The following is a 27205-nucleotide window of genomic DNA, read 5'->3' as shown; positions in this document are numbered from 1 at the left end:
GGAGGAATTTCACCCAGAAGGTAGGAAAGGCATGGTCTCTGCCCTCAAAGAATTTTCTTTTTTTTTTTTTTTTTTTTTTTTTGAGGCGGAGTCTCGCTCTGTCGCCCAGGCTGGAGTGCAGTGGCCGGATCTCAGCTCACTGCAAGCTCCGCCTCCCGGGTTCACGCCATTCTCCTGCCTCAAGACTCCCGAGTAGCTGGGACTACAGGCGCCCGCCACCTCGCCCGGCTAGATTTTTGTATTTTTTTTTAGTAGAGACGGGGTTTCTTCACCGGGTTAGCCAGGATGGTCTTGATCTCCTGACCTCGTGATCCACCCGTCTCGGCCTCCCAAAGTGCTGGGATTACAGGCTTGAGCCACCGCGCCCGGCCGTCAGAATTTTCATCTAAGGGACAAAGGAATACTGACTGCCCCTGTCTCTAGGATGGGCAAAGCCTTCCCCAGCAAAGGGAATGAGCTCGCTGACTCCCCAAGCCCTGCCTTTTTTTTTTTGAGATAGGGTCTTGCTCTGTCACCCAGGCTGGAGTGCAGTGGCATAATCAGAGTTCACTGCAACCTCAACCTCCAAGGCTCAGGCAATCCTCCTGCCTCAGACTCCCAAGTAGCTGGGACTACAGGTGCACACCACCACACCCGGCTAATTTTTAAATTATCTATAGAGATGGGGGTCTCCCTATGTTGCCAAGGGCTGGTCTTAAACTCCTGGGCTCAAGCAATTCTCCCACTTCGACCTCCCAAAGTGCTAGGATTACAGGCATGAGCCACTGTGCCCAGCCCCAAGCTTTGTCTTAGCAGAGGAAGGAGATACTTCCCACCATGGGGTAACTCACGTGAAAGGGTAGACCATGGCAGCCACCGAGGGCTCATCTCGGGAACAGACATAGTCAAAGTCCAGCATGCCTTGCACGGCCCGGGTCTGCATGCCCCACACAATGGCCTTGGTGTGGCGGCTGAAGAGGGTGGTGCTCTTTCCTGGTGGGCAAAGACACAGAGAGTGCACCCAGAACACATACCCCCCGGAGACCTGCAGGGGCCAGGGCTGCCTGCCAGACCCCTCCACGCCCCATGTCCACAGGGTGATGCCTCATCACAACCGTAAAGGAATGTCAAGAGGACAGAATTCTGAGAACTTGGGGAGGAGGTGCCTTGATTTTTCTGGAAAAAGGTGGCAGAAAGAGCAAATCAAGCTAAGAGGGCCTGCCTATCTGGTAAGTAGCTCTGCAAAGAACAGAGAAAGAAGGGCCCCACAGTCAAAAATGCCCAGGAGAATTCCTACAGGACCTGCTTCATTTCCCAGGCAAGGTGTGTCATCAGGCTATATGCAAATGAGGTCTTGACAAATTATTTTTAAAGTAATTGGAAAAAAATGTTTAGCTCTCCCAATTTCGGTGGGCTCAGGACTTACAAACGATGTCCCAACAATGCTTACCACCCTGTAAATCTGGACATAAAACCAGCTTCAGTTAGGGTTTGAATCAGCATTAATTCTAGGTCAGTGTAGGTCCAATGAAGAGGTTTGCTGCAGCCGGGGCTGAGGACACAGCAGCCTTATCGCTAACTGAGGTTCCCGCCAGGGCTCTGCACAAGGCAGGAGCAGCAAGCTAGTTACACAGGGCCAGTGCCCTCAACCTGCCTTCCTGTTTTTCCTGTCCTTCTCCCTTCTACCAGATGGCTCTTTCCTGCTCAGGACAGTGCTCTTGGACAGACCCTCCAGTGGGCACTTAAGAGGTAAAGCGCAGGCCAGGTGCGGTGGCTCACGCCTGTAATTCCAGCACTTTGGGAGGCTGACACTGGTAGATCACTTGAGCTCAAGAGTTCAAGACCGGCCGGGCGCGGTGGCTCAAGCCTGTAATCCCAGCACTTTGGGAGGCCGAGACAGGAGGATCACGAGGTCAGGAGATCGAGACCATCCTGGCTAACCTGGTGAAACCCCGTCTTTACTAAAAAATACAAAAACTAGCCGGGCGAGGTGGCACGCGCCTGTAGTCCCAGCTACTCGGGAGGCTGAGGCAGGAGAATGGCGTAAACCTGGGAGGCGGAGCTTGCAGTGAGCTGAGATCGCGCCACTGTGCTCCAGCCTGGGCGACAGAGCAAGACTCCGTCTCAAAAAAAAAAAAAAAAAAAAAAAAAAAAAAAAGAGTTCAAGACCAGCCTGGCCAACAAGGTGAAACCCTGTCTCTAATAAAAATACAAAACTTAGCTGGATGTAGTGGTGGGCACCTGTAATCCCAGGCTGAGGCAGGGAGAATCGCTTGAACCCGGAAGGCAGAGGTTGCCGCGAGCTGAGATCACGCCACTGCATTCCAGCCCGGAACTCCATCTCAAAAAAAAAAAAAAAAAAAATTTGTGTGGTGGCATGTGCCTGTAATCCCAGCTTCTTGGGAAACCAACACACAATCACCAAGGAGGCGGAGGTTGCAGTGAGCCAAGATTGCACCACTGCACTCCAGCTTGGGCCACAGAGTGAGACCCTGTCTCAAAAAAACAAAACAAAACAAAACAAAAGGTAAGGGAACAAAAGGAGCTGGCAGAAGTACAGTTCTCTAGGTGGGCCTAGTGGTGCATGCTTGAGTCCTAGCTACTTAGGAGACTGAGGTGGGAGGATCACTTGAGCCCAGGAATTCGAAACCAGCCTCTGCAGCATAGTGAGACCCCACCTCAAAAACAAAAAACAAAAAACAAAAAACACCTTCCATGATGTGATTATTACGCATTGCACGCCTGTACCAAAATATCTCATGTACCCCCACTAGGTACTCACAAAAATTTTAAAAAGATTTTAATGCAGCAAGTATATTAAAAAAAAAAAAAAAAGTGCAGTCCTTAGCGTAAAGGGAAAGGACTTTTACCACACTTCAGGCAGCTGACCTTCCCCTCTGGGTCCCTGCAAGTCCTAGACGAGGAAAGCAGCCCTCAGGGAGTTTCTGAGCTCCCCTAGGGAGAATGATGCATCTAGCCCAGTGGCATCTGGTATTAATCAACCTACTGTACTAGAGCAGGCTTGGTTAACCAAGTTCATGGTCTCATTAAATCCCTGTACAGGCCTGCCTCCCATCACAGCCTTAAGCTTCTCATGGCAGAAGTTTCCTGATGTTGCAAATACCTGGAGTTTACTGTCACCTAGACCCACCTGGGTTCTGCTGAGACATGAGATCACAGAACAAGGGAAGCCACCTAATCCAGTTCCCCCACTTCCCAGTCCCAGGAAACTGAAGCCCAGAGATGCCAAATGTCTGAGGTCCGAGGTCATCCAGCATCACAGCCAGGATTACATAATCACTTAAAATGCAGCTCAACTGTGAAAGTGAGGAGGGAGAATATAAGTGTGAGTTCATGACCCACCATCCTCAGGGGAAGCCTGCATCATGTCACTCCCGACAGGTGATGCACGTGCACATGCCTCTGATCTATCTACCCTGCCAGCTACAGAAATCAAGACAAAGCCTGGAATCTACAAACCTACCAGCATCTCTAGCAGGAAACGGCGGAGGTGAAGTGGCCCTTCCTCAAGCACAGAGAAACCAAAGCTGAAGGGTGTATGTATCCTCAGCTTACCAGCAGCAGAGAGGCCCGAGAGAACCTCTGCGCCGGGGGCTATGCCCCCTACACCAGGCCTCCTCTGGCCTCACTGAGGGGAGGGCTCGCTCAGCCATCATCTGCTCTCCCTCCCTGATGCACTCTCCTTTTATTTCTCACACTCCAGAAAGTAACAAGGATAACCCCCCTCCTCATAACCTTCCTCCCCTTCAGAGCACAGAGAGCTCCTGGAGAACCAGGGCTGGTCCCTGTTCTTTCCACACTGGGCTAACTCTGCTCTTAACTTTTTCCAGAGACAAAAACATCAGGATTAAAGCCAGGTGGCCAGAGGGCTGCATTCTGGGCCTTTCCAGCTGGTTATCAACCCTGCCAATTACTCCTCCCCCATCCCTTAGCAAGGGGACAACAAAGACTTCCCTGCCTCCACGGCTGTGAATGTCAAAGTTAAATGGAAGCTCTGATGCTATGAACCAATTAATCTACTCAGCTAGGCCAGTGGGTGAATGCACATGCACAGAAGTGTCCACTATAAAATGTGACCTCATACGCCAGACAATGCTCATACCCCTTCCAATTACCCAGTCTCTAGATCCACTGCACACCCTTCTGCGCTTCTGTCTACCTCCTTCTCCACCTCTTTTGTTCCTCCACAACCCCCAGAAAAAGATAAACTGGTCCCTGGAGCTTGAGGATGAAGCTGGCAGTGGTGAAGCTGAGGCAGAAAAGGTGAGAAAATGACATCAGGAGATGTAAATGAGAAGCAGGGGTGACCTGTGGCTCCCCTTCTGCACCCAGCAGTGACAGACTGCCCACGGCTGTCTGCCACTCCCCATTCAGTTGGATGGCTCCCTCCTTCCCAGGTGACACTCTCTCCTTGACACCACTCCACTCTCCAGGGCTGTGGGTCTGGCTCTTGCTCCTTCCAAAGTCCCTACCCCCTCCCAAGTCTGGAGCCAGAAACAGCCACACAGTGAGGAGAGCGCTGAGTGGGGCGTGTACTGAGCAGGGATAGGAGGGGAGGAAGAGCGAAGACTTAGGACTTGGGGTCAGGCCACACCAAGGCAGGGACAGAAAATAGACCAGACGACACTGCAACCCACCAGGGGAGGGGAAACAGAGCACACAGTAAAACTGTCACCCACTAACAAAGCCACACGCGGAGTGGGGGCAGGGTGGGGGCATCCTACCTTGCAGGGATCTTGGACTTGGGACTGAATCTGTCAAAGAAAATGACCAAGGCAACTGAGTGACCCACTGATGGCTGGAGGCTTTGGAGGGAGAGGGTGGGAACAGGGAAGGGTCCCATTGTCCCATGGACAAGCCTTTCAGGGTTAAAGCCCTCACCATCCCTCTCCTGTTCTGCAATGGACAACAGAGTAAGGCCAGCAGAAGAGGTGAAAGCACCGATAAGCAGAATGGAAGCAAGAAAGAGCAAAGACCAAAGGGGCAGAGAGTGGGTAGGAGGAGGACGAAGGCTGGGCAGGTGTGCTCAACACCAGCGCCTCCCCCAGGCCCTCTGCAGGGACAGCTGGATGACTTGAACTCTGGGTTCTCCAGCTGGCACAGTCCCACCCTCTTAATGCCAATCCCTTTTTGTCTCCACGAAACACTATGAGATGATCGGCCAGCATGGGGTTGACCTGTGCTGTGGATAAAGATGCTGATTTGGGACAGTGTCACTATTTCCCAAAATGCCGTAAGCAAAGTGTGTCCCAGGAAGAGGCTGCACAGGTGTACCAGCCCAGGGGTAACTAACACCACTTATGTAGAGCTGGCTGCAAGGGCTGGCCGGCAGGAATCACATCTACATGGAGAGAAAAATTAGTTGAAATACAGATGGGCTGACAGGCGAGGGTGTTTCTTGCTAGGGATTCAGAGGAGGCAATGTCTGTTAGGGCCCCAGGATGGTGGGGATGGGCTGGGAACTGCTGTTGTAGGAGCTGGCTCTGTCATCCTGGGGTCCCGGCGTCTGCCCTCCACTTGGGAGAAGAGTCTCAGAGAATTTTCCACTTCCTGGAATTTCTGTAACCCTATCTCCTCCACAGCCTCCCTGCCCAGTTCACACCCCCATAAGAAGAACAGGGGTAGAAGAGAATAGGGGGAATGGAGGTGACCAGGCACAGCATGGGTCCTCCGCCTCAGGAGCGCCCACAGGGGAGGCTCAAGTCATACCATCCTCACGTCCCAGGCACACTCCCATTGCAAAACCCAAACCACTTTTCATCCACCTCTGCCAGCCCAGGCGGGAAAGGGAAAGGGGAGAGAGATACAGAGGGTACCGAAAGGCCACTCCCTGGAACATGCCTGAAGCCTCAGGGAGTTACCTTGTGGCATGGCAGGCTTGGCCTTCTTTGCAGGCGCCACCTCATCGGCCCTGGACTCAGAAAAAGATGCTGTCCTGCTGGGGGCTGGCGTCTGGGGTGAGACAAGGAGAGTAAGAGGTAAGAGTCACAGCTGGGAAAAAAGTCACTGGTCCTCAAAGGCCCCAAAGAAAACTAATAAAAATTATGCATGGCAATGCTCTTTATAAGCTGCTTCCAAAAGTACTAACAATCCTCTAAGATACGAATTAATATTATCCCATGTTACAGATGAGCAAACTGAGGCCCTGAGTGGACAAAAGACTAGCTAAGGTTGCTCTCTCAGCAAAAAGTAAGAGAGTAACAATTTTTAAGTTTTTCTTTTCTTTTCTTTTTCAGATTAATTCTCGCTCTGTTGCCCAGAGCTGGAGTGCAATGGCGCCATCACAGCTCACTGCAACCTCTGCCTCCTGGGTTCAAACGATTCTCATGCCTGAGCCTCCCGAGTAACTGGGATTACAGACATGTACCACCATATCCGCCTAATTTTTGTATTTTTAGTAGAGACGTGGTTTCACCATGTTGGCCAGGCTGGTCTCGAACTCCTAACCTTAGGTGATCCACCAGCCTCAGCCTCCCAAAGTGCATCACAGGCGTGAGCCACCATGCCCGGCCACAATTTGAACTTGGTTCCAATTTTAAAATCCTTGGTCCTTCCATTATACTACTTTGATCAGGGCAGGAAAAAAATTGGCAGAGAGCCAGAAACCAACCATGCACTAACTCTGCTGTATTTCCTCTATGCCCGCAGGCAACAGAGGAGGAGGACTGTATTCTAGTGGAAAAGATGAGATGGTTCCTTCCCATAAGGTTGGGGGAGGCTGGCACCTACCGATGTGCTCCCGCTGGCGTTGAGGAGGAAGTTTGCAGTGTGGGCCGCTGTGGGTGGCTGGTTGGGGATGGGCCGGTGGCCCAGGGCCATGCCCACAATGGCCGTCATGTGAGTCTCCGTGCCAAAGACATGGATGGGGATCCCGGTGGTCTTCCCTGTAAGGGAAGGAAAAAAACATCCATAATTCAAGTATGCAGATAAGTGCCCTCCACGTGATCCTGCAAAGGCCCTTTTAGAGCCATGATCAGTGTTTGGCACATTCAGTGCAAGACCAATATCCAGGGCAAATCAGCTGTCATAATTCACCACCAGACAAAGCTTTCTAAAGGCCACTTCCTGATAACAAGAACAAGAAACATGCCAGGTGCAGTGGCTTACACCTGTAATCCCAGCACTTTGGGAGGCCGGGGCTGGCAGATCACTTGAGGTCAGGAGTTTGAGACTAGCTGGGCCAACGTCGTGAAACCCTGTCTCTACTAAAAACACAAAAAATTAGCCAGGCTTGGTGGCGTGCACCTGTAATCCCAGCTACTCGGAGGCTCAGGCAGGAGGATCCCTTGAAACTGGGAGGCAGAGGTTGCAAAGCAAGCTGAGATCGCGCCACTGCACTCCAGCCTGGGCGATAGTGCGAGACTTTTGTCTCCAAAAGAAAACACAAAAACAAGAAACATATTTACTGGCAAGATAGCAAGATTCAAGTAACCAAATTATCAGAGCCTGTATTCCTCCTGCTCGCAGCCTGGACCCCAGCTCTCCAGCTTTCCTTAGCCTTCATCACATGCATCCACCAGTGCTTGGTCTCTGTTCCTAAACACCCTGAGCCCATTCTCCCAGGGCTCTGGCCCTGCTCCTCCGTCTGCATGGAACTCTCCATGGAACTTCCCCTGCCTGCTCTCTGGTCTCCCAGCTCAACCCAAGCGCTGTCTCCTGAAAAAGGCCCTCTCTGACCTTGATGGTCACTCTCTCCCATGCCACACTCCCCTCTTCCTTGTACAGACAGACCCCTAGCATCTTCTCCTACTGTTTATTTGTGGAATGTTCTAATTTTAAGAGCATGATTTGGTAACTTCACTGTGCCATCCCCAGGCCTGCCCCACTGCACATAGCAGGTCCTCAGCTCTGAACCAGCTCCATGAAAAATAAAACAAAAGGCTCACACCTGTAATCCCAACACTTTGGGAGGCCTAGGCGGCTGCATCGCTTGAGTCCAAGAGTTGAAGACCAGCCTGGGCAACATGGCAAAAGTTCGTCTACAAAATAATTAGCCAGGCGTGTGCTAATTTTTTCTACAAAAATTGTATTTATTGTGGTGTGCATCTGTAGTCCCAGCTATTCAGGAGGTTGAGGTGGGAGGATCCCTTGAGTCTGGGAGGCAGAGGTTGCAGTAAGCTGTGATCACACCACTACACTCTAGCCTGGGTGACAGAGCGAGACCCTACTCACTCTTTTATTATTTTAAATAAAAAATAAAAAATGCCTGTAATCCCAACACTTTGGGAGGCCAAGGCAGGTGGATCACGAGGTCAAGAGATTGAGACCATCCTGGCTAACATGGTGAAACCCGGTCTCTACTAAAAATTAAAAAAAAAAAATTAGACGGGCATGGTGGCAGGTGCCTGTAGTCCCAGCTACTCGGGAGGCTGAGGCAGGAGAATGGTGTGGACCCGGGATGCAGAGCTTACAGTGAGCAGAGATCACGCCACTGTACTCCAGCCTGGGCGACAGAGCGAAACTGTCTCATAAAAAAAAAAAAAGAAAAGAAAAGAAAGAGAGAGAAAAAAAAATTAACCCTATTCAATTCAAACCTAAGTCAAATTGTGTCACTTGGCTGGGTGTAGTGGCTCACATTTATAACCCTAGCACTTTGGGAGGCAAAGCCAAGAGGATCACTTGAGACCACAAGTTTGAGATCAGCTTGGGCAACATAGTGAGACACTATCTCACAACAAATTTGTTTTTTTAATTAGCCAGGCATGGTGGTGCACACCCGTGGTCCCCAATACTTGGGAGGTTGAGGTGGGAGGATCACTTGAGCCCACAAGGTCAAGGCTGCAATGAGCTACGATAGTACCACTGCACTCCAGCCTGGATGACAAAGCAAGGCACTGTCTCAAAATAATAATAATAATAAAAAATATGTGCTTCCTCTGCTTAAACACCTCTTGTGCCTACTATCTCACAGTGATGGCCAAGTCCTCCTGTGACCTGTAGTGTCTCACTGCCACTTTCTCAGCCCCAGCCCCCTACCACTGCAGGTATTGGAATTTGTCCTTCCCTCTCCAAGAGTCACCATGGTGCTGCTCCCTCATTCTAGGTCTTTGCTCAAATGTAATTTTCCTTTCTTTTCTTTCTTTTTTTTTGATACAGGGTCTCACTCTGGCTGTAGCACAGTGGCATGATCGTGGCTCACTGCAGCCTCGACCTCTCGGTTCAGGTGATCCTCCTACCTCAGCCTCCCAAGTAGCTAGGACTACAGGTGTGTACCACCATGACCAGCTAATTTTTGTATTTTTTTTTTTGTAGAGGCGGGGTCTTGCCATGTTGTCCAGACTGGTCTTGAACTCCCGAGCTCAAGGGATCCTCCTGCTTTGGCATCCCAAAGTATGTGAGCCACCATGCCCAGCCTTGATCAAGTTTGATCAAGCATTTTCTGATCTCCCTGTTGAAGGCTGCCCTGGCCCCTCCCACACGCATTCTCCCTTTCCCTGCTTTGTTTTCCTTCCTGGCACTCAGCACCCTCTGACATCACAGTTTGCGTCCTCTGTTCCACGAAGGCTTGCTGTCTGTCCATTTGTGGCTGTAACCCTCATCGCCAGCACAAAGCCCAGCACAGAGCGAGTGGTCTTTAATAAATATCTGTTAAGTGTAGAGCTGAATGAAAATGCTTTCCTGACCACACCAAAGTTTAGGACAGCACTCTGTGTTGGGACAGGGAATGGAAACCCAAACTGCATACCCAGGAAGGGGAGTGGAGAGAGAGTGAAAGAGCCCAAGACTGATGCTTAGGAATCAGGAATCCCAAAGAGGAAGTCACCCACCCTCAGGGCGAGGGGGAGAGAAAAGGTCCCCATCTTACCGACTTCTCCCATCACCCGTAAGCCCTCCTGATAGTTGGGGCCACCTCTTCGGACAAAGACTGTTACTTCGTGCTCCTTCAAGGGGCCCTGGTAATCTCGAATTGCTCTCACGATGCCCTGGAAGTCCAAAGGGACATGTGACTAAAAACAAGGCAGCCACAACTCAATGATTTATAACCAGAATAAACAAATGTACCAGGTGTATGTGACAAGGGCTGCTTCCCAGGAAGCATGGGACCACGCACAAGCAATCACAGCCTGGGATATGATCACTCAGAATGTTGCTGAGGTGGGAACGTGGGGTACCCGGGATTGACACCCCTTAACGTCATGGAGGCTCCAGGCCTCTATCGTCAGCAAGGCCTTGCTGGTCTCTCTTTTGTTCCGTCTACAGTCATTATTGCCTCTTACTACATTTTTTTTTGGTGGGGATATCTATGTTGGGCTCTATGCAAGGGTTCTCAGAGGTACTAAGACATAGTCAATGTCCCACAAAAGCTTCTTAAGTGATGTGCGGGAACAGTTCTTTTTTTTTTTTTTTTTTTTGAGACAAATTCTCGCTCTGTCACCTGGGCTGGGGTGCAGTGGTGCGAGCTTGGCTCACTGCAACCTCTGCCTCCTGGGTTCAAGCGATTCTCCTGTCTCAGCCTCCCGAGTAGCTGGGACTACAGACGCCTGCCACCATATCCGGCTAATTTTTTTTATTTTTAGTAGAGATGAGGTTTCACCATATTGGTCAGGCTAATCTCAAACTCCTGACCTCAGGTGATCCATCCACCTCGGCCTCCCAAAGTGCCGAATTACAAGTGTGAGCCACCGCGCCCAGCACGGTGTAAGAACAATTCTTACAATGGATATCCACTTTGGAAAAACGGGAGGGTGGAAAGGTGTGTCCAGTTATGTTTCTCAAGACAGAGGCTAGATTTTGAGCCTGGAGTCTGACTTCTGTCACCCAAGGCATTTCACACAAAGCTCCATGTACAGTACCTGCTCCAAACCAAGTTCCCTAACCAAGGATCAGTGCAGGGCAGCTCAGAAGTTAAATCAAAGCTGCTAAGGCTCCCCTGTCCCAGATTTGTCTGTTAAATCAGGTCCAGTTATGGACACCCTGATTTTGGCAGGACTGATGGGGTCTGGTCCCACATTTTATTTATTTTTTGAGACAGGGTCTCATTGTTGCCCAGGCTGAAGCACAGTGGCACGATCACAGCTCACTGCGGCCTCGACCTCCTGGGCTCAAGTGATGCTCCTAGCTCAGCCCACTAATTTTTTTTTAATTTTAGTAGAGATGAGGTCTCATTACATTGCCCAGCCTTGTCTTGAACTTCTGAGCTCAAGTGATCCTCCTGCCTCAGCCTCTCAAAGTGCTAGAATTATAGTTATGAGCCACTACGCCCAGCCCTTCACTTCTTGAGATCTCAGACTTTAAAGTTTGACACTTATCTAGTCATTATTCTCAAAACTCACATGGATCCACCAGATGTGGCACACTCTTTTGAATATACTCACTGAGCATCTGACAGTATGGAATATTAATAAATGGCCTCCTTGGGTGGCTATCTTGAAAGGGATGACTCTTGAGACACATTAGCTCTGTCATCCTTGTTGACAGCAGTCACATGTGCTTTTAAAGCATGTGCAAACACAGCCCTGACCCGTGAATAGGCACCCAGGCTGAGAAGACCCTGGTAGGATGAGAGGAGCCACGGATCATCAAAGCACTTTCTTCATTCCAATCTTTTGGAAAAAGGGCTCATGACTGAGATATAAGAACAGGATGGCCAGGCGCAGTGGCTCATGCCTATAATCCCAGCACTTTGGGAGGCTGAGGTGGGCAGATCACGAGGTCAGGAGGTCGAGACCATCCTGGCTAACACGGTGAAACCTCATCTCTACTAAAAATACAAAAAAAATTAGCTGGGTGTGGTGGCGGGCACCTGTAGTCCCAGCTACTTGGGAGGCTAAGGGAGGAGAATGGCGTGAACCTGGGAGGCGGAGGTTGCAGTGAGCCGAGACTGTGCCATTGCACTCCAGCCTGGGCGACAGAGCGAGACTCCATCTCAGAAAAAAAAAAAAAAAGACCAAAGAGATGCAGAGAAATCAGAGTCTCACAAGACTGTTGAAAGTAAGGAGGATCGGTTGGTTGGGCATGGTGGTTCACATCTGTAATACCAGCACTTTGGGAGGCTAAGGCGGGTGGATCACCTGAGGTCAGAAGTTCGAGACTAGCCTAGCCAATATGGTGAAACCCCCTCTCCACTAAAAATACAAAAATTAGCCGGGCATTGTGGTGGGTGTCTGTAATCCCAGCTACTCAGGAGGTTGAAGGAGAATCACTTGAACCCAGGAGGCAGAGGTTGTAGTGAACTGAGATTGTGCCATTGCACTCCAGCCTCGACAACAAGAGTGAAACTTGAAAGGGGAGGGGGAGAGAGAGAAGGAGAGAGAGGGGGAAAGAGGGGGAGAGAGCAGGAGAGAGGGGGAAAGAAAGAAAGAAAGAGAGAGAGAGAGAAAAGAAAAGAAAAGAAAGAGCAAGCAAAGGAAAAGAAAGGAGGAAAGGAAGGAAGGAAAGGAAGGAAGGGAGGGAAGGCGGGGGGGGGAGGGAGGGAGGGAGGGAGGGAGGGAAGGAAGGAAGGAAGGAAGGAAGGAAGGAAGGAAGGAAGGAAGGAAGGAAGGAAGGAAGGGAGGAAGGGACTGAGCCAGTGCTCCAAAGCATTGGTCCTGGGAAGGAAGAAGGCAGAAATTTGCCTCCCATCCTTCAGGTGGGAGAGTTATGGTCCAGCCTGGCAACTGCTTGCCCAGAGACACACAGTGTCAGATGGGCAGCTCCTGTCCCAGTGTCTTCTCTACCCCCTTAAGAGATCTTGGGGCAAGAGCCCCCTAACTGACCTGGGAACTCATGGTAACTTGGCTCTGGCTCAAACTCTGCTTTCAAGGCCCCTTCCCTGCTTTCCCCAAACCACTTTCCCCAGAAACTGCTGCAGCTGTTACCTTGAATGTAGCAGCCACGTTGGTGAAGTTTGCAATGCTGCCTCCAATGATGAGGATCTTGCCTGGATTTGGAGTCAGAGAGAAATCAAAAACAGTTACAGAGGTAGACTTGAGCATCTTCCCAGCAATCCAACTGAGGAAGTTCTTGTTCCCCTGAATGAGGGTCCCCCATCTGCCAGGAGGTATTAGGGAGTGAGCAGGACAGTTTCTCCAGACATTCCACTTTATCAGCTCAACTCTCCATTACCTATGCCACCAGACAGGGGTCAGAACAAACCCATAGGAGCACTACATAACTCCTAACCAACATCCAAAAATCCAGGTTGGTTTCTAGGTGTCTCTGGAGGGAATCTCTCTCTCTCTCTGGCTCAAGGGAAGAGGAACTGGTATGCAGAGACCCAAAACACAGGTGGCGAAGGGGCACTGAGAATCACAGAGGCCAGGTAATGTAAGAAAGTCACTGAGTTTATTGCAATCAGTTTATGGCAATCGGATAAACTGAGTTTACTGCAATTGTAGCAGACACATGCCACAGCCACCTCCTCCCCTGCACTTGTTTGTAGGGTTTTATCACACATCACCTCTTGCCCTCTCAGTCCCCTCCCACTGATAGATGTGGTCCCTGCCCTCTATGCAGTCAGAGAAACCGAGAACCAAAGTTCAATGATTAGCCTCAAGTTGCAAAGGACCAGGACCACACACAGCCTTGGTGACTCCTCAGACGAAGCTGTCCCATTGCAGCACGCTGGGCTGTTCTGGGGAAGGGGGGACAGGGCTGTGTGTGTGTGTGTGTGTGCGCGCGCGTGCGTGCGCATATCTCACCATCTGGGTGCTTCTCTCGGGTCATGAGGGAGAGGATAGTCTTGGCATAGTCATAGGTCTGCTGCTCGCTGGGGGCGCCCGAGTACTCCCCATAGTTTGCCAGCTCATTGACACCCCCTAGATCACAGATGGTATCGCTGCCAAGGAGACACAGAAGTCAGTGATGGCTCTCATACTTCGGGCAGGGGGTGGCAGCCTGGTGCCTGGGAGGACATATGGATCCCTCAAAACACTGGAGTTAGCCTGTGGAACTGGCCTCTTGGGCCTCCAGCCCCCAGCTCCCATGCAAGTCTGGCCTGCAGGTTAACAGAGCTACATCAGACTCTCCTGGGCAGTGTGCTCTGCCAGCCCTAGGGCACTGGGGAGCCCTGGACAATGGCAGGTAAAATGAACAATGAGCACCCCCTAACACAAAGACAAGAAAAATCACACACCGCAGGAGTCCCTGACGGGCTGCCCAAGAGAAGGCGTGCTGCAGCCAGAGGAAACAGTGCCAGTCACACACAGAAGGGAATGGCAGATTGCACATATAGAAATGAGCAGGTGTCTACCATGCTTAAAGTGAAAAAACTGCTAATTATTGAAAAGGGTGTAGAATATGATCGTAATATTTCTATAAAGCAAAGAGTATAAATATTTATATATGCTTGATAGGACATACAGCAACTTGCTAACTGGGGTGACCTGGTCAGGGAGGGGATGGGGAAATGGCCAGGCAACTTTCACTTTCTAGTTCATTTTCTATATTTGCTGTACCTTTGTATGGAGCACACAATTTTCACAATTAAAACTCAAAACAGCTTCATTTTGACACAAAAAAGAAAGTTATAGGAGACACTGAGAGCAGGGCAGGCCCTCGCCATCATCCCTCGAAGCCCTGTGAGATGCCACTGCTTTCCTCTGCCCCAAATTCCCACACCAAAGTGGCAGGACCCCACCCCCCAGGCCACACACATGTGGATGCTGGGTAGCTGGGCTGGCATCCCTTCAGCAACCCCCTTCAGTCACCTGTACACGACAGAGGCGCCACCCCCGGCCACCATGGTCCAGATCCTCCCCTTGGGGTTCAGCAAGGTCAGCTTCAGGCTTGCCCCACTTTTGGCATCTAGGTCTGCAATGTAGGCTTCCTGGAGAGCAGACAGCAACAGGTAGGCCCTCGGGGTGCCCCCTTTACCAGGTCCCAGATCCTAGGACCCCTCCCTGCTTTCCCTGGAGGGACACGAAGAGGTCACTAATCACTTTAACGGGGTGGGAAGAAGGGGCTAATCAGGGCCCCACATGCCTTGAAGACACTTGATGGCTCTCCAAGTACCAAAACCACCCTTAGTCACAGTCACTGCCTGGGCACAAACTTCCCATCTCCCTTCTCTGATGTCAAGTCCTTGGCCCTCTGCCTAAGTCCTGAGTCTCACCATGTCCCTCTGCTTAACCATGACCTCACCCCAGCATCTGCCTGCCCAGCCCATCACATGTCCCCCACCACCCCAGGACTCCCCACGCCAGACTGTCTGCCAGCCCAGCCTCTTCCCTGGGCCTGGGGTACTTCCCAGAAAGCCCAACCCTGCTGTGAAGACTTCTCAGAGGACAGAGTGGGAAAGAGCAATTAAAACTCCCAGTGAGAAGCCGAGAGAACGACCTTCCGTCAGGATTAGGGGGAGCCACTTGGAATCACGGAGAGGCAACAAATCAAGTGAAGAGTCGAGGGAGGCTGATTGAGAGAGAAATCTAAAAGGATTTCTGGCTGGGATTCAGAGGCTTGGCTCACCCCCACCCCCACCCCACTGGGGTTTTAAGAAAATTAAATGCTTCTCGGTCTTCCTTTCCCTGCCAAATAAACAGCTCATGAAGGGGGGCCAAATGCACATCAGAGATGAGTCACCTCCCCACCGCCTTCCCCCCAGTCCCCATCTCCTCTCTAAACCAGCCTTACCTCTGGATATGCCTCCCGCCCGAAGGGGGGAGGGAACTCGATGTCACCCCACTTCACTTTGCAGATGTAGTCGGCAGTGGCGTCCACCTTGGCCGCCAAGTCAAGGACATAGACTCCATCTTTGGTCACTACTTCAAGGGCGAGCAGAGGCAACCATCAGACACCGGCTCTAGAGACAACCACCAACCTCCAACCCCTCCACAAACACCGCTCCCATGGTGGCCCATTCAGGCCTCAGAACTCTCTAAGCTCAATAAGATACCAGAGTGGCCCTTATGGAGACAGAGCGCTTCTCCATTAAAGGCAAAACAAATTCTACAAGGCCATTTCCCTCTCCCTAACCTGCAGGTAATGGGACATGGAGGTCTGTATTAGTTGCCATGGCAATTTTCAAACATCTGTACAAAATGCCACACTCCCTGCTTTGAGTATCTAACCATGCACAAACCCATGGTCTGGCCACTTTTTAAAAGTGTTTAAAGGCACCTGTTGCTGACAGAAGACCCCCCACCGGCATGCAAATCTATGTCTCCCAGGGTCTGGCTAGGGGAAGCCACAGTGTCAGGTGGAGCAGGAGCCGCGGGGTGCACTGGACTCTCAGTCAGCAGGATTCGTTTATACTACCTCACTGGACACCCATCTTCCTCCTCCCCGAGGGCCATTTAGCTGATTGAGTTAGCACAAGGCCATCTGGTCCATTAGAGGGGCTGCATCCTCAGCCAGAATGATTTGATTTCTCGCCTTCCTGGACTTTGCCCTGAGAAGTCCTGGCTAGAGCCAGCCCACGCCACTGTCCCCCAACACCACCTGCTTCCTTCACATCCCAAGAGGCTGAGAACAAGCTCTTGCCAGCGTCAAGGGTTAATGATTGACCAGCTCCCACAGAGGGAGGCAAGTGTGGGGCCTCTGAGTGCACCAGGAAGAATGAAGGGCCAGAGGGTGAGAGCAGTGCAGAGGCTGCCAACCTCCTGCTGTCAGACAGCCTGACCTGGCACGAGGAGCAGCAGCACACAGCAGCAGCAGATCAAAACCAGGACTTCTGGCCGAGCGTGGTGGCTCACGCCTGTCATCTCAGCACTTTGGGAGGCCAAGGCAGGCAGATTACCTGAAGTCAGGAGTTCGAGACCAGCATGACCAACATGGTGAAACCCCATCTCTACTAAAAATACAAAAATTAGCCGGGCGTGGTGGCAGGCACCTGTAATCCCAGCTACTCAGGAGGCTGAGGCAGAAAAATTGCTTGAGCCCAGGAGGTGGAGGTTGCAGTGAGCCGAGATTGTGCCACTATACTCCAGCCTGGGCAACGGGACAAGACTGTCTCAAAAACAAACAAACAAAACAAAACAAAACAAAACAAAAAGGACTTCCCCACTTCAGAGCAAGTTAAGACCAAAGAAAGGTTGGAGTTGACTAAGAGAACTACAGTCTTCTGAGAGCTCAGAAACAGGAACTGGCACTAAATGAGCATGGGAAGCCCTCCGCTTGTGCACATCTGTCTTGTGCTGCCCTCTGGCAAGTGGGAGTCTGGTTGGGACCCTTGCCCCCTCCCAGCCTAGCACACCCAGTTACCAAGGGGATTGATCTCGAGGTAGGTGAAGTACAGGTCCTCGTAGAAATTGAAGAGGCCGGAGATAAAACTGGCCAGAATTCTAGAGGTGGGAGGGAAAGAGGAACAGTTCATCGATCAGGGAGCAGCTCGGCAGCACCCCAGGCGCCCCACAGCAATCTCACTGCCACTGACAGCTCCATTTCCCGACACGCATCCCGCCGGCCCGTCCATCTCCTCTGCAACCCCTGCTCCTTGGACATCGCTCTTCAGCCACTGAGGCGGAAAGGAGCTGTCAGGAGAGAAGCTGGAGGCAGAGGCGTCAGACAGACAGGGGCAAGGAGGTGAGGGATGCTGGCGGCATATTTCAGTCTGGTTGCGAGCCAGTCCCCGCCCTGCACCCAGCTGTCTTCCTCAGGACAGGGCTGTGCCTACCACCTGACACCCAGAGAGGAGACCGCTCTGCTCTCCCTGGTCTATGCCCAGAGCCTGTCCGTCTTCTCATCCCAACTGCCACCTCCCTACCGTCCCTCTTACTCAACTCTTTCTTGTCTTCAGGGGCGTGGACCAACAGGTGTTTTTTGATGTCCCCAGGATTCAGTTTCTCATCCACGCCAACAAGTAGCTTCTGGGCCTTGGCGTCCACGTCACCCACGTCCACACCCCCCTCGTGGTGGAACAGGACGTAGTCCCCTTCTCGGGTGGCATAGATGCAGACATAGAACTCCTCCGCCTTGCAGGTGAAGAGACGGGATAGTGGGATTGGGGTTGGGGGGTGAAGCTGGTGAGGGGCACTGAACTGGGGAAGATGGGGGGGGTCTACCATGTACTGGGAGAGGAAAGCAATCCCCATGGTCTCATTTTCTAAAACCCAGTAAAAAAACATTCATCCAGAGACTTGTCTACCATCTTTTCCCCAAGGACAAGCAGAAGAAGCCACTAACCCACTGGCTGACGGTCCAGACTAAATCAGTGTGACTCCAGCTGAGGAATGGGGCCCGCCTGCAGGTCGTTCCCATCCCTGCGCTGGGAAGTCCCCTTTGTTACCAGTCCTAACTCCTCCCTGCTGCAGACCAAGTCCTTTCCTTCCCCTCTGGACTCCTGAGTCCGCAGCACCCTCAGATCCTCAGTGCAGCTTCAGGGACCCTGGTCCCTCTGACTGTCCTCATCAGCTTGACTTCTTTCATCATGTTACGGCAGACAAACCCAAGGTTCCAGGAGGGAGAAGACCCAGCCTGGAGCCGCCTCACACATACCTGACTGTGGGGGACGAAGGGCTCGATCAAAAAGTTCTTGAGGAAGCCTGTGGCCTTGCCAACCTACAGAAAAATTGAGGGAAATGAAACTCAGAGGGATGGCACGTCTTGCCCCCAGGGCAGAAGGAGGGACTGCACAGAGGCGGTGCCCAAGCACCCCCACCACCACACCCAGCAGAGAGACTTTTTCAGAAAAAATGGGGTCACAGATCCCTAAGCTCAGTAAGTCCTCATGAGATGCCCTTTCACCCCTTGCTCTGGTGCGAGCTGTGCCTTGCCCACTCTTGGCCTCCTCTGGAGGGTGACACAGGACCTGCATAAGGGAAAGGGCTCCAACAAGTCACGGCTGTGGCAGAGCTTGAAGGGGAGGGGAAACTGGGTAGGAGGGAGTGACCATTCTGCTTCATGGGCCTTGAGGAAGGCACAGTGACTCAGCCTCAGGTCATGGGTCCAGGAGCGGGGAACGGTGGAGAAGTGGGGAGCCAGGGCTTAATCACGGAAACTTCTCCACACAGACTCTCCTGGCTAAGGACCACAGGCCTGCAGAGCTAATCAGTTTGAGTGATTCCCTGGCGGCAGCCGCGGCGAGACAGCCCTCATCCCAGTAAGTCCCAAACCCCCCACCCAGCCTGTGCGTCACTGCTGAGTCAGGGACCAGACAGCAATCCATCAGAGGTAATGAGCTGCTCCTGCTGGCCCAAGGCTGCTGCCAGCTCAGATGTCTGATGTCCCCCACCCTCCCCTCCCAGAGTCCAGCAGAAGGAAGCAGGATGTGCTCCCTGGGGACGTGCTCAGCATCCCTCCCTCCCACTCCCACCATCCTCTCTCCAAAGGCCTGGGAACTCAAGGGTCAGGGCTCTTCATGCCCGGGTCCATGTGCAACTTCAAGGATCCCTCTTTACCCACGAAGGCTAGAAACTGGGAAATTAACATTAAGGGCTACTCTGAGGAAGCCCAATGAGGGAGGAAGACATCTCCATCACCACCTTCATTGCTATACCCGAGGCAGTCAAGGAAGAGAACAGTTCATCCCTGGTACAGCTTCACCCCAGAGGAGCACCAGGCCCTTCAGAACCACGTGCTCTACAGAGCCAGGTGTGGATGGCACATTCTTCCCAGGCTAGGCCAAGCCTCAGTCCCACTCCCTCCCTCAGTCCTCCAGCTCCCTTGGGGAGTGAGAAGAAACACAATTTTATTTCCAGGCATTTCTTAGCCTTCCTAAACCATGCTTCACTCTCTCTCATCTACATGGCTGAAATTCATCACCAAGCTGGGAGAAGTCAGTCATTGAATTTGGGCTTGGTGGCACACATCTGTAGTCCCAGTTACATGGGAGGCTGAGGCGGGAGGATTACCTGAGGCCAGGAGTTCGAGACTAGCCTGGGTAACATTCGAGACCCTATCTCTACAAAAAAAATTTAAAAAGCGGCCGGGCGCGGCGGCTCAAGCCTGTAATCCTAGCACTTTGGGAGGCCGAGACGGGCGGATCACGAGGTCAGGAGATCGAGACCATCTTGGCTAACATGGTGAAACCCCGTCTCTACTAAAAAATACAAAAAACTAGCCGGGCGCGGTGGCAGGCGCCTGTAGTCCCAGCTACTCGGGAGGCTGAGGCAGGAGAATGGCGTGAACCCGGGAGGCGGAGCTTGCAGTGAGCTGAGATCGGCCACTGCACTCCAGCCTGGGCGACAGAGCGAGACTCCGTCTCACAAAAAAAAAAAAAAAAAAAAAAAAAAAAAAAAAAAAAAAAAAAAAAAAAAATTTAAAAAGCAGTCTGGCATGGTGGCATTCTCCTATAGTCCCAAATACTAAGGAAGCTGAGGTGGGAGGATAATTTGAACCTGGGAAGTGGAGGCTGTAGCGAGACATGAATGTGCCACTGCACTACAACCTTGAATGACAGTGTGAGACCCTGTCTTAAAAAAATAAAGTAGGCCAGGCACAGTGGCTCATGCCTATAATTCCAGCACTTTGGGAGGCCGAGGCAGGCAGATCACCTGAGGTCAGGAGTTCAAGACCAGCCTGGCCAACATGGAGAAACCCTGTCTCTACTGAAAATACAAAATTAGCCAGGTATGGTGGTGCATGATTGTAATCCCAGCTACTCAGAAGGCTGAGGCTAGAAAATCACTTGAACCTGGGAGGCAGAGGTTGCAGTGAGCCGAGATCTGGTCATTGCACTCCAGCTGGGGCAACAAGAGCGAAATTCCGTCTCAAAAAAAAAAAAAAAATTCAAAAAAAATTAGCCAGGTGTTGTAGCATTGTAGCCCCAGTTAATCAGGAGGCTGAGGTGGGAGGAATGCTTGAGCAGAAGACATCGAGGCTGCAGTCTAGCCTGGGCAACAGAGCGAGACCTGTCTCAAAAATAAATAAATAAAAATTTAAAAAAGAACTGAATTTACTCTTCAACGTTATTAACTATCACATCCTAGGTTCTTGACCCAGTATGTCCTTCTGCCTACATGACTGTGTGTCTGCCTTTTTCACATTTTTTAATCTACCCCTTAGGTACACATGCTATCACAAGCTACCATAACCCTTCCTTTTTGGAAACTGGAAAGAAAGGAGTTCCTAGAATGGGGCTGGGAGTGGTGGCTCACGCCTGTAATCCCAGCACTTTGGGAGGCCTGAGGTTGGGAGTTCCAGACCAGCCTGACCAGCACGGAGAAATCCCATCTCTAATAAAAATACAAAATCAGTCAGGCATGTTGGTGGATGCCTGTAATTCCAGTTACTCGGGAGGCTGAGGCGGGAGAATCTCTTGAACCTGGGCGGCGGAGGTTGCGGTGAGCTGAGATCACGCCACTGCACTGCAGCCTGGGTAACAAGAGCAAAACTCCGCCTCAAAAAAAAAAAAAAAACAAAAAACCTCAGACCAGGCCGGGGGCGGTGCCTCATACCTGTAATCCCAGCATTTTGGGAGGCTGAGGCGGGCGGATCACAAGGTCAGGAGTTCAAGACCAGCCTGGCCAATATGGTGAAACCCTGTCTCTACTAAAATTACAAAAATTAGCCTGCCATGGTGGCAAGTGTCTGTAGTCCCAGCTACTCAAGAGGCTGGGGCAGGAAAATTGCTTGAACTGGGAGGCCAAGATTGCAGTGAGCCAAGATCACACCACTGCACTCCAGTCTGGGCAACAGAGCAAGACCCTGTCTCAAAAAAAAAGGAATCAGACCATTTCCACCTGGCTCTTGAATTACACTGAGGTTACCTCTGCGGCACATCTTGCCCAAACCAATAAAAGAAAGAAGTTTGGATGATGAGGGAGCTGGGAATGGGCTCAGTAGGCCCACACACACGTTACCACACACGTTCCCCTGACCCCATGCCCACTCACTGTAGCTTCCTGTCCCAGCCGTGGCTTCAGCCAGGACTTGACCCCATCCAGAGTGAGGTTGACCCCAACGAGGCCAAGTTTCCCACGACGTTTGATCAGCTGGTCTGGCTTGACTACCAAGTTCTGGAACGAGAGCGGTTTGTATTTAGAGTGAGGAAGAATTAGATAAAGGGTAGTATTTTGGAGATCCAAATAGAGGACAGCAGGGATTGACTTCCCATTCACTCTGCTCCAAAGCCAGCCCCACCCATCCTTCAGGGTCAACTCTTGGATGCTTCCCCCACCTACCCTAGCCAATACCTTGCTTTTGACAACCAGGTATCTAGAGGCATTCGTGCCCAGATGGAGCCTGGCACAGAGGAGGCACTCAGCAAATACCTGCTGAGTGAGTAAGTGATTTCCTACCCTCCCTATGTGATACATTAGCTTCTTCATTCAACAGTAAGCCCTTCAGAATATGAACCAGAACCCGTGTTCCAAAGAGGAAAACAGAGAGACAGAGCCTTGGGGCAGCAAGGAACCTTAGAGACCATCTAGTCAACCCCATCCCTGTGCCTGAACCCTGTCTACAACAGGCCCACCAGCAGCCCCTAACCACTCCTCATACATCTCCAGGGTCAGGAAACTCCCTCCATCCCTTTGTGGTAAGCTGTCTCCTAATGGGAAGAAACCCCACCACTAGTCCTAGGCTTGCTCTCTGGGCCCTGCCAGGGAAATCTAAGAGCTTTCTAACAATGGCCCTGCAGAGATCTCAAGAACGGAGCCTCTATTCCATGCTGACCCTCCAGGGTCAGGGCCATTCTTCACAAAGTACAAGGTCACTCTTCCTAACTGCCTTGATATATTCCTGATATACTCCACTTAGGGGAGGAGAGGACACATACCTACTTTTTACTGAGCACCTACCACGTGCCAGGCACCAAGCACACTAAATGCGTCTTGCTAATCCTTACAGCTCAGAGTGAGCATTATCCCACTGGAGAGATGGGGAATCTAAAACTCAAAGAGGTGAAATGGCTTGCCCCAGGCCACATGGTTAATAGACATGGCTGTGATGTAGATACCAGTTTGTCCAGTTTCAAGCCCATGGCAGGGTACACCATGCTGGGGTACCTCAACATGCAGGGCTCAGTGTGAACACAAATCCTGCTCAGCCCATGGCATGCCTCCCACAGCTGCTGCCGGCAGCCTCCAACGCTGTGACCCCAACCGCATCTGCAACAAACCAATGGCTTTCTCTTCCTCAGACCCCGTTCGTGGAGGGGCCGTTCATGGAGGCAGGGCTCACCTGGCTGAGCAGCCAGGGGTGGTCCTGCAGCAGGCGGGCCCAGTCTGTGTCAGGAGTGACCCGAGCATACTTGAACCGATTCTGGATGGCTGAGGTGGTGCAGATGAACTTGTAAAGGAGTTCTTTGCCCGTCTGTTCTGAAATTGCCTTGGCTGACATGGCTGCAGAGGGACCTGCTCTACCTGTCTGGGAGAGAGGAGCTGGTCAGAAGGGGGCGGGCGGGTGGAGGCACTATCTTCCCCAGCAGGACAGACCCACTTCCAGTTGCCCCCAGACAATAAAACCAGATCTCAGCGTTTCTCAAGAGGAAGGAAAGAAGGCTGTCCCAGCAGGAAGGATGGAAAAGAGATATCGAGCAGCACTTTTGCCAGCAGAGGAAGAAGATCCAGAGACAATGGGTGAGGGAAGATAGAGAAAAACAAAGGTGCCATTTGCCCTGGGACTCTTGCCTCACCCTGCCCCATTCCCTCTAGGCAAACTAGCTAACCCACAACCACACTCATCCTGGAGCAAAAGGCAGCTGGCTAGGAGGCCAGAAATACCGGTGCTTTGACTCAAATCTGAGTGCTGGTCCCATTTGAGGTGGGCAGAGACATTGAAACACCTTTCTGTTCTCTGACCAGTGCAGAGTACGGCTGGAACTGCAAAAGGCTAGCCTTTCTCTCCCTACAGGTTTCATCTCCCCCACACCCAGATTTACCCCTACACATACCCTTACACAGCACCAGGCCAATGGCCAAGCCAGCAAGTTTACTTAGCCTCAAACAGGGTCACACCCCCAGGTCTTGGTTAGGAGGGGAGCAGGAGAGGGGGGAGGATCATCACAAAGCTCTTTTCTCCTCTTTTCTCCCGGACACTGGCCTCCCAACCCTAAGTATGGGGCAGATACAGGGCAGGGAAACTGACCTTTAGTACATCCCACCCACCCCACTGAGTCATCCAGCTGCTAATTTAGAGCAAAACTCACTAAGCAAAACAGAGGCCTCTCTGGGGACCACCCTGTAGTGGTCACTTCTAACTGAGCCAGACTGAGAGGAGGAGGAGGAAGAGGCAGAAACCATCCTCCATCACATGTATAAGGAAACTCATCTTGGAGTTCGAGGCTACAGTGAGCTATGATTGCACTGCTGCACTGTAGCCTGGGTGTCAGAGCAAGACCTTGTGTCTAAAAAATGATAAAAAGAAACTCATCTCATATGAGCTCTGGGAGGTACACTGAGATTTACAACCCCATTTCTGAGATGGGGAATAAAATCTCAGAGGGGTTAGGATAACTTGCCCAAGAAGCCCATCTAATGATAAGCAAGGTGTGACACAAGACTCGAACCCAAACCCTCTTACACCTAGGTTCCCAGAAAAATCCACACCAACCCGAGAAAAGACCATTTTTCCAAGAGCCAGGCCCATGTGTCCTTTTCTCTTCAAAGAGTCTATGACAAGAATTTCGTCATCTCCCCTCCCCACCACTCTGTCCTGATACATCCATTCTCCTGTGGGCAACTCAAGGAGTGAGCTGGGGAGGGGAATGGGGGCAGGCGGATATGGGAATTCAGGCCAAGAGCTTGACTCGATCAGGAAAAGTCACTCCCGTCTCCCCCACCAAGGCCCAGAAGCAAAGCTGTTGAATTTGCTGGGGGAGAAAAAAGTCAAGTACAAATAAAGGAGGGCAGAGTAAAGGAGCCGGCTGGTTTACACGTGCTGGAAGCTGGGTCTCCATTCCCAGTTCAGAGAAGGCCAACATTCCAGGGGCCACGTTGCGCCCCCTCCCAATCAGCCAGGCTGGTTGGGCTTTAGGTTCTAATCCTGGCTTGGCTGCCTCTGTCAGCCTCCCAGCTAGTATCCAGCATGGCACAATGGGTGTATTCAGCCTGGTATCTGCCTAAAGTGGGGTAGCTGGGAAGGGGCTCAGAGATGTTCCCTTTTCTGGGCTTCCCCTGGAATTACTTGAGATTCCTTCTCAATATAAGTTTCCAGAGACGCCCGGACCAGCCCCACTGCCCCACGGTCCTCCACCCCCCACCCACTGCTCCATTTCCCAATCTTCTTGACTCAGACCAGAAAAACTAGTCCTGAAATGGAATGGGTACACCCCCCACCCCTCTTCCAAAGAGATTGCAGCCCAGGGCAGATCAAGGCACACTCGGAGAGGAGGGGGCAGTGGCTGACCATCCTCAGCAATTCAGACTCCTTCCATAACACCAGGGGAAAGGAAGTCCCTGGGCAATGCCTCTCTAGAAGAAAAAAGTCTGAGACTCCCGGTAAAACAGTCCCCTGAAGCTGGCACCTCCAAAACAGACAAAAGACCCAACTTTGGAAAGGACAAGGGAGAGAAAACAGACCCCTGCAGCTGAGAAATCAGTTTTCTTGAGACCCAGATCAAATTTCAGGTCCAAGAGTCCATCTCCATAGGGTCTTTGGAAGGAGGATAGGAGAGAAGATACAAGGGGATGATACACGATAGAAAACAAGATTTGCCAGTTTACCAAAACAAGAGATTTGCCACTAGAGCATTCTGGCTTAGAGAGGGTAGGTTGAGACAAGGAATACATACAACATAATAAAAAATGGTCTCTGCAAATTCACCAATGCAGAGAAGGCAAACGGCTCACAAACCCAGGGAGTGGACTCAGCAGAGATAAATCACAACTTTAATGGTTCAGTGAGGTTTTTTTTTTTTTTTTTTTTTTTGAGGAGTCTCGCTGTGTCGCCCAGGCTGGAGTACAGTGGAGTGATCTCGGCTCACTGCAACCTCAGCCTCCCAGGTTCAAGTGATTCTCCTGTCTCAGCCTCCTGAGTAGCTGGGATGCATGCCACCATGCCCAGCTAATTTTTTTGTATTTTTAGTAGAGACGGGGTTTCATCATGTTGGTCAGGCTGGTCTCGAACTCCTGACCTCGTGATCCACCCGCCTCAGCCTCCCAAAGTGCTGGGATTACAGGCATGAGCCACTGTGCCCGGCCTTCAGTGAGGTCTTAAAAGTCTCTCTAAGGCAGTGGCTCTTAACCTCTTTGAGTTCTCAGACTCTTGAGAGTGAAGAAAACCCCAGAAAAATGTACACAAATCCAATTGTGCATATCATTTCAAGGTGCTCACCTGTGACAATGATCCGATGGCCCACAGACTGACCACCAGTTAAGAACATTTGCGGCTGGGCGCAGTATCTCACGCCTGTAATCCCAGCACTTCCGGAGGCCAAGGAGGGCAAATCACGAGGTCAGGAGTTTGAGACCAGCCCGGCCAATATGGTGAAACCCTGTTTCTACTACAAATACAAAAATTAGCCGCATGGTGGTGCACGCCTGTAGTCCCAGCTACTGGGGAGGCTGAGGCAGGAGAATCGCTTGAACCCAGGAGGCAGAGGTTGCAGTGAGCCGAGATCCACCACTGTACTCTCCAGCCTGGGCAACAAAGCGAGCCTCCATCTCAAAAAAAAGAATATTTGCTCCAGTGGAGTGAGCAAATACCTACAAATACCTATCTGTGTTTGGGAACTTCCCTCCCAACATCTTAGTCTGCCTCCACAGTAGCTGAATGTGCTGTCAAACTAGTGACAGATGATTGGGCTGAGCTTGGACTCCAGGAACTGTTACTTGGTAACAGCTAAATGTGTAAACCATTTGGGGGAAATCATGCCAAGGAACCTGAAAACACACACATACACACATTCTCTAAGGGTGGGGCCTTCGGAGCTGAATGGGGTCTTTTCTGCAGACGGGTGAGTGACCCAGGATTGAGTTCACTTTTAGCAGACACTGAGAGAAGCAGCCCACACAGGAGGCTGAATGAAAGAGGGCTGTTCCCCAGGACACACCCCTGGGACACAGCCAGTGGGAGGGAATCACTGGGGATGCTACTTAGGGTGCCTCTGGGAAAGACAAAAACACTCATTTGAAGGTTAGTATCTGCAGGATTGGGATTTATTGATTGATTGATTGACTGATTGAGAATACAGGCAATCCCTGGAGGAAATTCTAAAGAGGCAGAATTCTGTGAGTGCCTCCTACTGCGGCAGACATAGTGTCAGAATGGGGATGGAGCCATCAGCTGCCCAGTGTCTGAGGGCTCTTCCCACTACCACCCCGCAAGCTGTTTAGGAAGGTTTCTAAAAGGTGAAAATCGCCCCTTTGGGCAACTGGGACCTACCAGCTGTCCCTCACCCCACATTTTAGTTCAGTTGAGCCAGCTGAAAACACAGAGCAAAGTTAAGGGTGGAGAGGAGTAGGTTAGC

General features: G+C 51.4%; 1 protein-coding gene across 5 annotated transcripts in view; it reads right to left on the bottom strand.

Annotated features, from left to right (window-relative positions):
* Positions 1 to 27205, bottom strand: part of ACLY (ATP citrate lyase) — a 63050-nt gene that overhangs the window by 24926 nt on the left and 10919 nt on the right. For 2 of the 5 annotated variants that reach the window (XM_037993545.2, XM_037993542.2), the window contains exons 2-15: positions 22978 to 23163; positions 21690 to 21812; positions 18352 to 18414; positions 17638 to 17828; positions 17119 to 17198; positions 15550 to 15680; positions 14628 to 14746; positions 13620 to 13756; positions 12798 to 12859; positions 9806 to 9923; positions 6730 to 6884; positions 5862 to 5952; positions 4725 to 4754; positions 831 to 972 (exon numbers count right to left, since the gene is read on the bottom strand). In XM_037993545.2, the coding sequence (XP_037849473.1) occupies positions 831 to 972; positions 4725 to 4754; positions 5862 to 5952; positions 6730 to 6884; positions 9806 to 9923; positions 12798 to 12859; positions 13620 to 13756; positions 14628 to 14746; positions 15550 to 15680; positions 17119 to 17198; positions 17638 to 17828; positions 18352 to 18414; positions 21690 to 21812; positions 22978 to 23136 (1601 nt within the window). In that variant the 5' untranslated portion in view covers positions 23137 to 23163. The remainder of the gene's footprint in view (positions 1 to 830; positions 973 to 4724; positions 4755 to 5861; positions 5953 to 6729; positions 6885 to 9805; positions 9924 to 12797; positions 12860 to 13619; positions 13757 to 14627; positions 14747 to 15549; positions 15681 to 17118; positions 17199 to 17637; positions 17829 to 18351; positions 18415 to 21689; positions 21813 to 22977; positions 23164 to 27205) is intronic. The other 3 variants (XM_037993544.2, XM_037993543.2, XM_037993547.2) reach the window with 3 other exon arrangements.

The sequence above is a fragment of the Chlorocebus sabaeus genome, chromosome 16, assembly GCF_047675955.1.
Source record: "Chlorocebus sabaeus isolate Y175 chromosome 16, mChlSab1.0.hap1, whole genome shotgun sequence".
NCBI classification, from domain to species: domain Eukaryota; kingdom Metazoa; phylum Chordata; class Mammalia; order Primates; family Cercopithecidae; genus Chlorocebus; species Chlorocebus sabaeus.
Note: the sequence above shows the minus strand (reverse complement) of the source record. Positions and strands in the feature narration are given on the sequence as shown.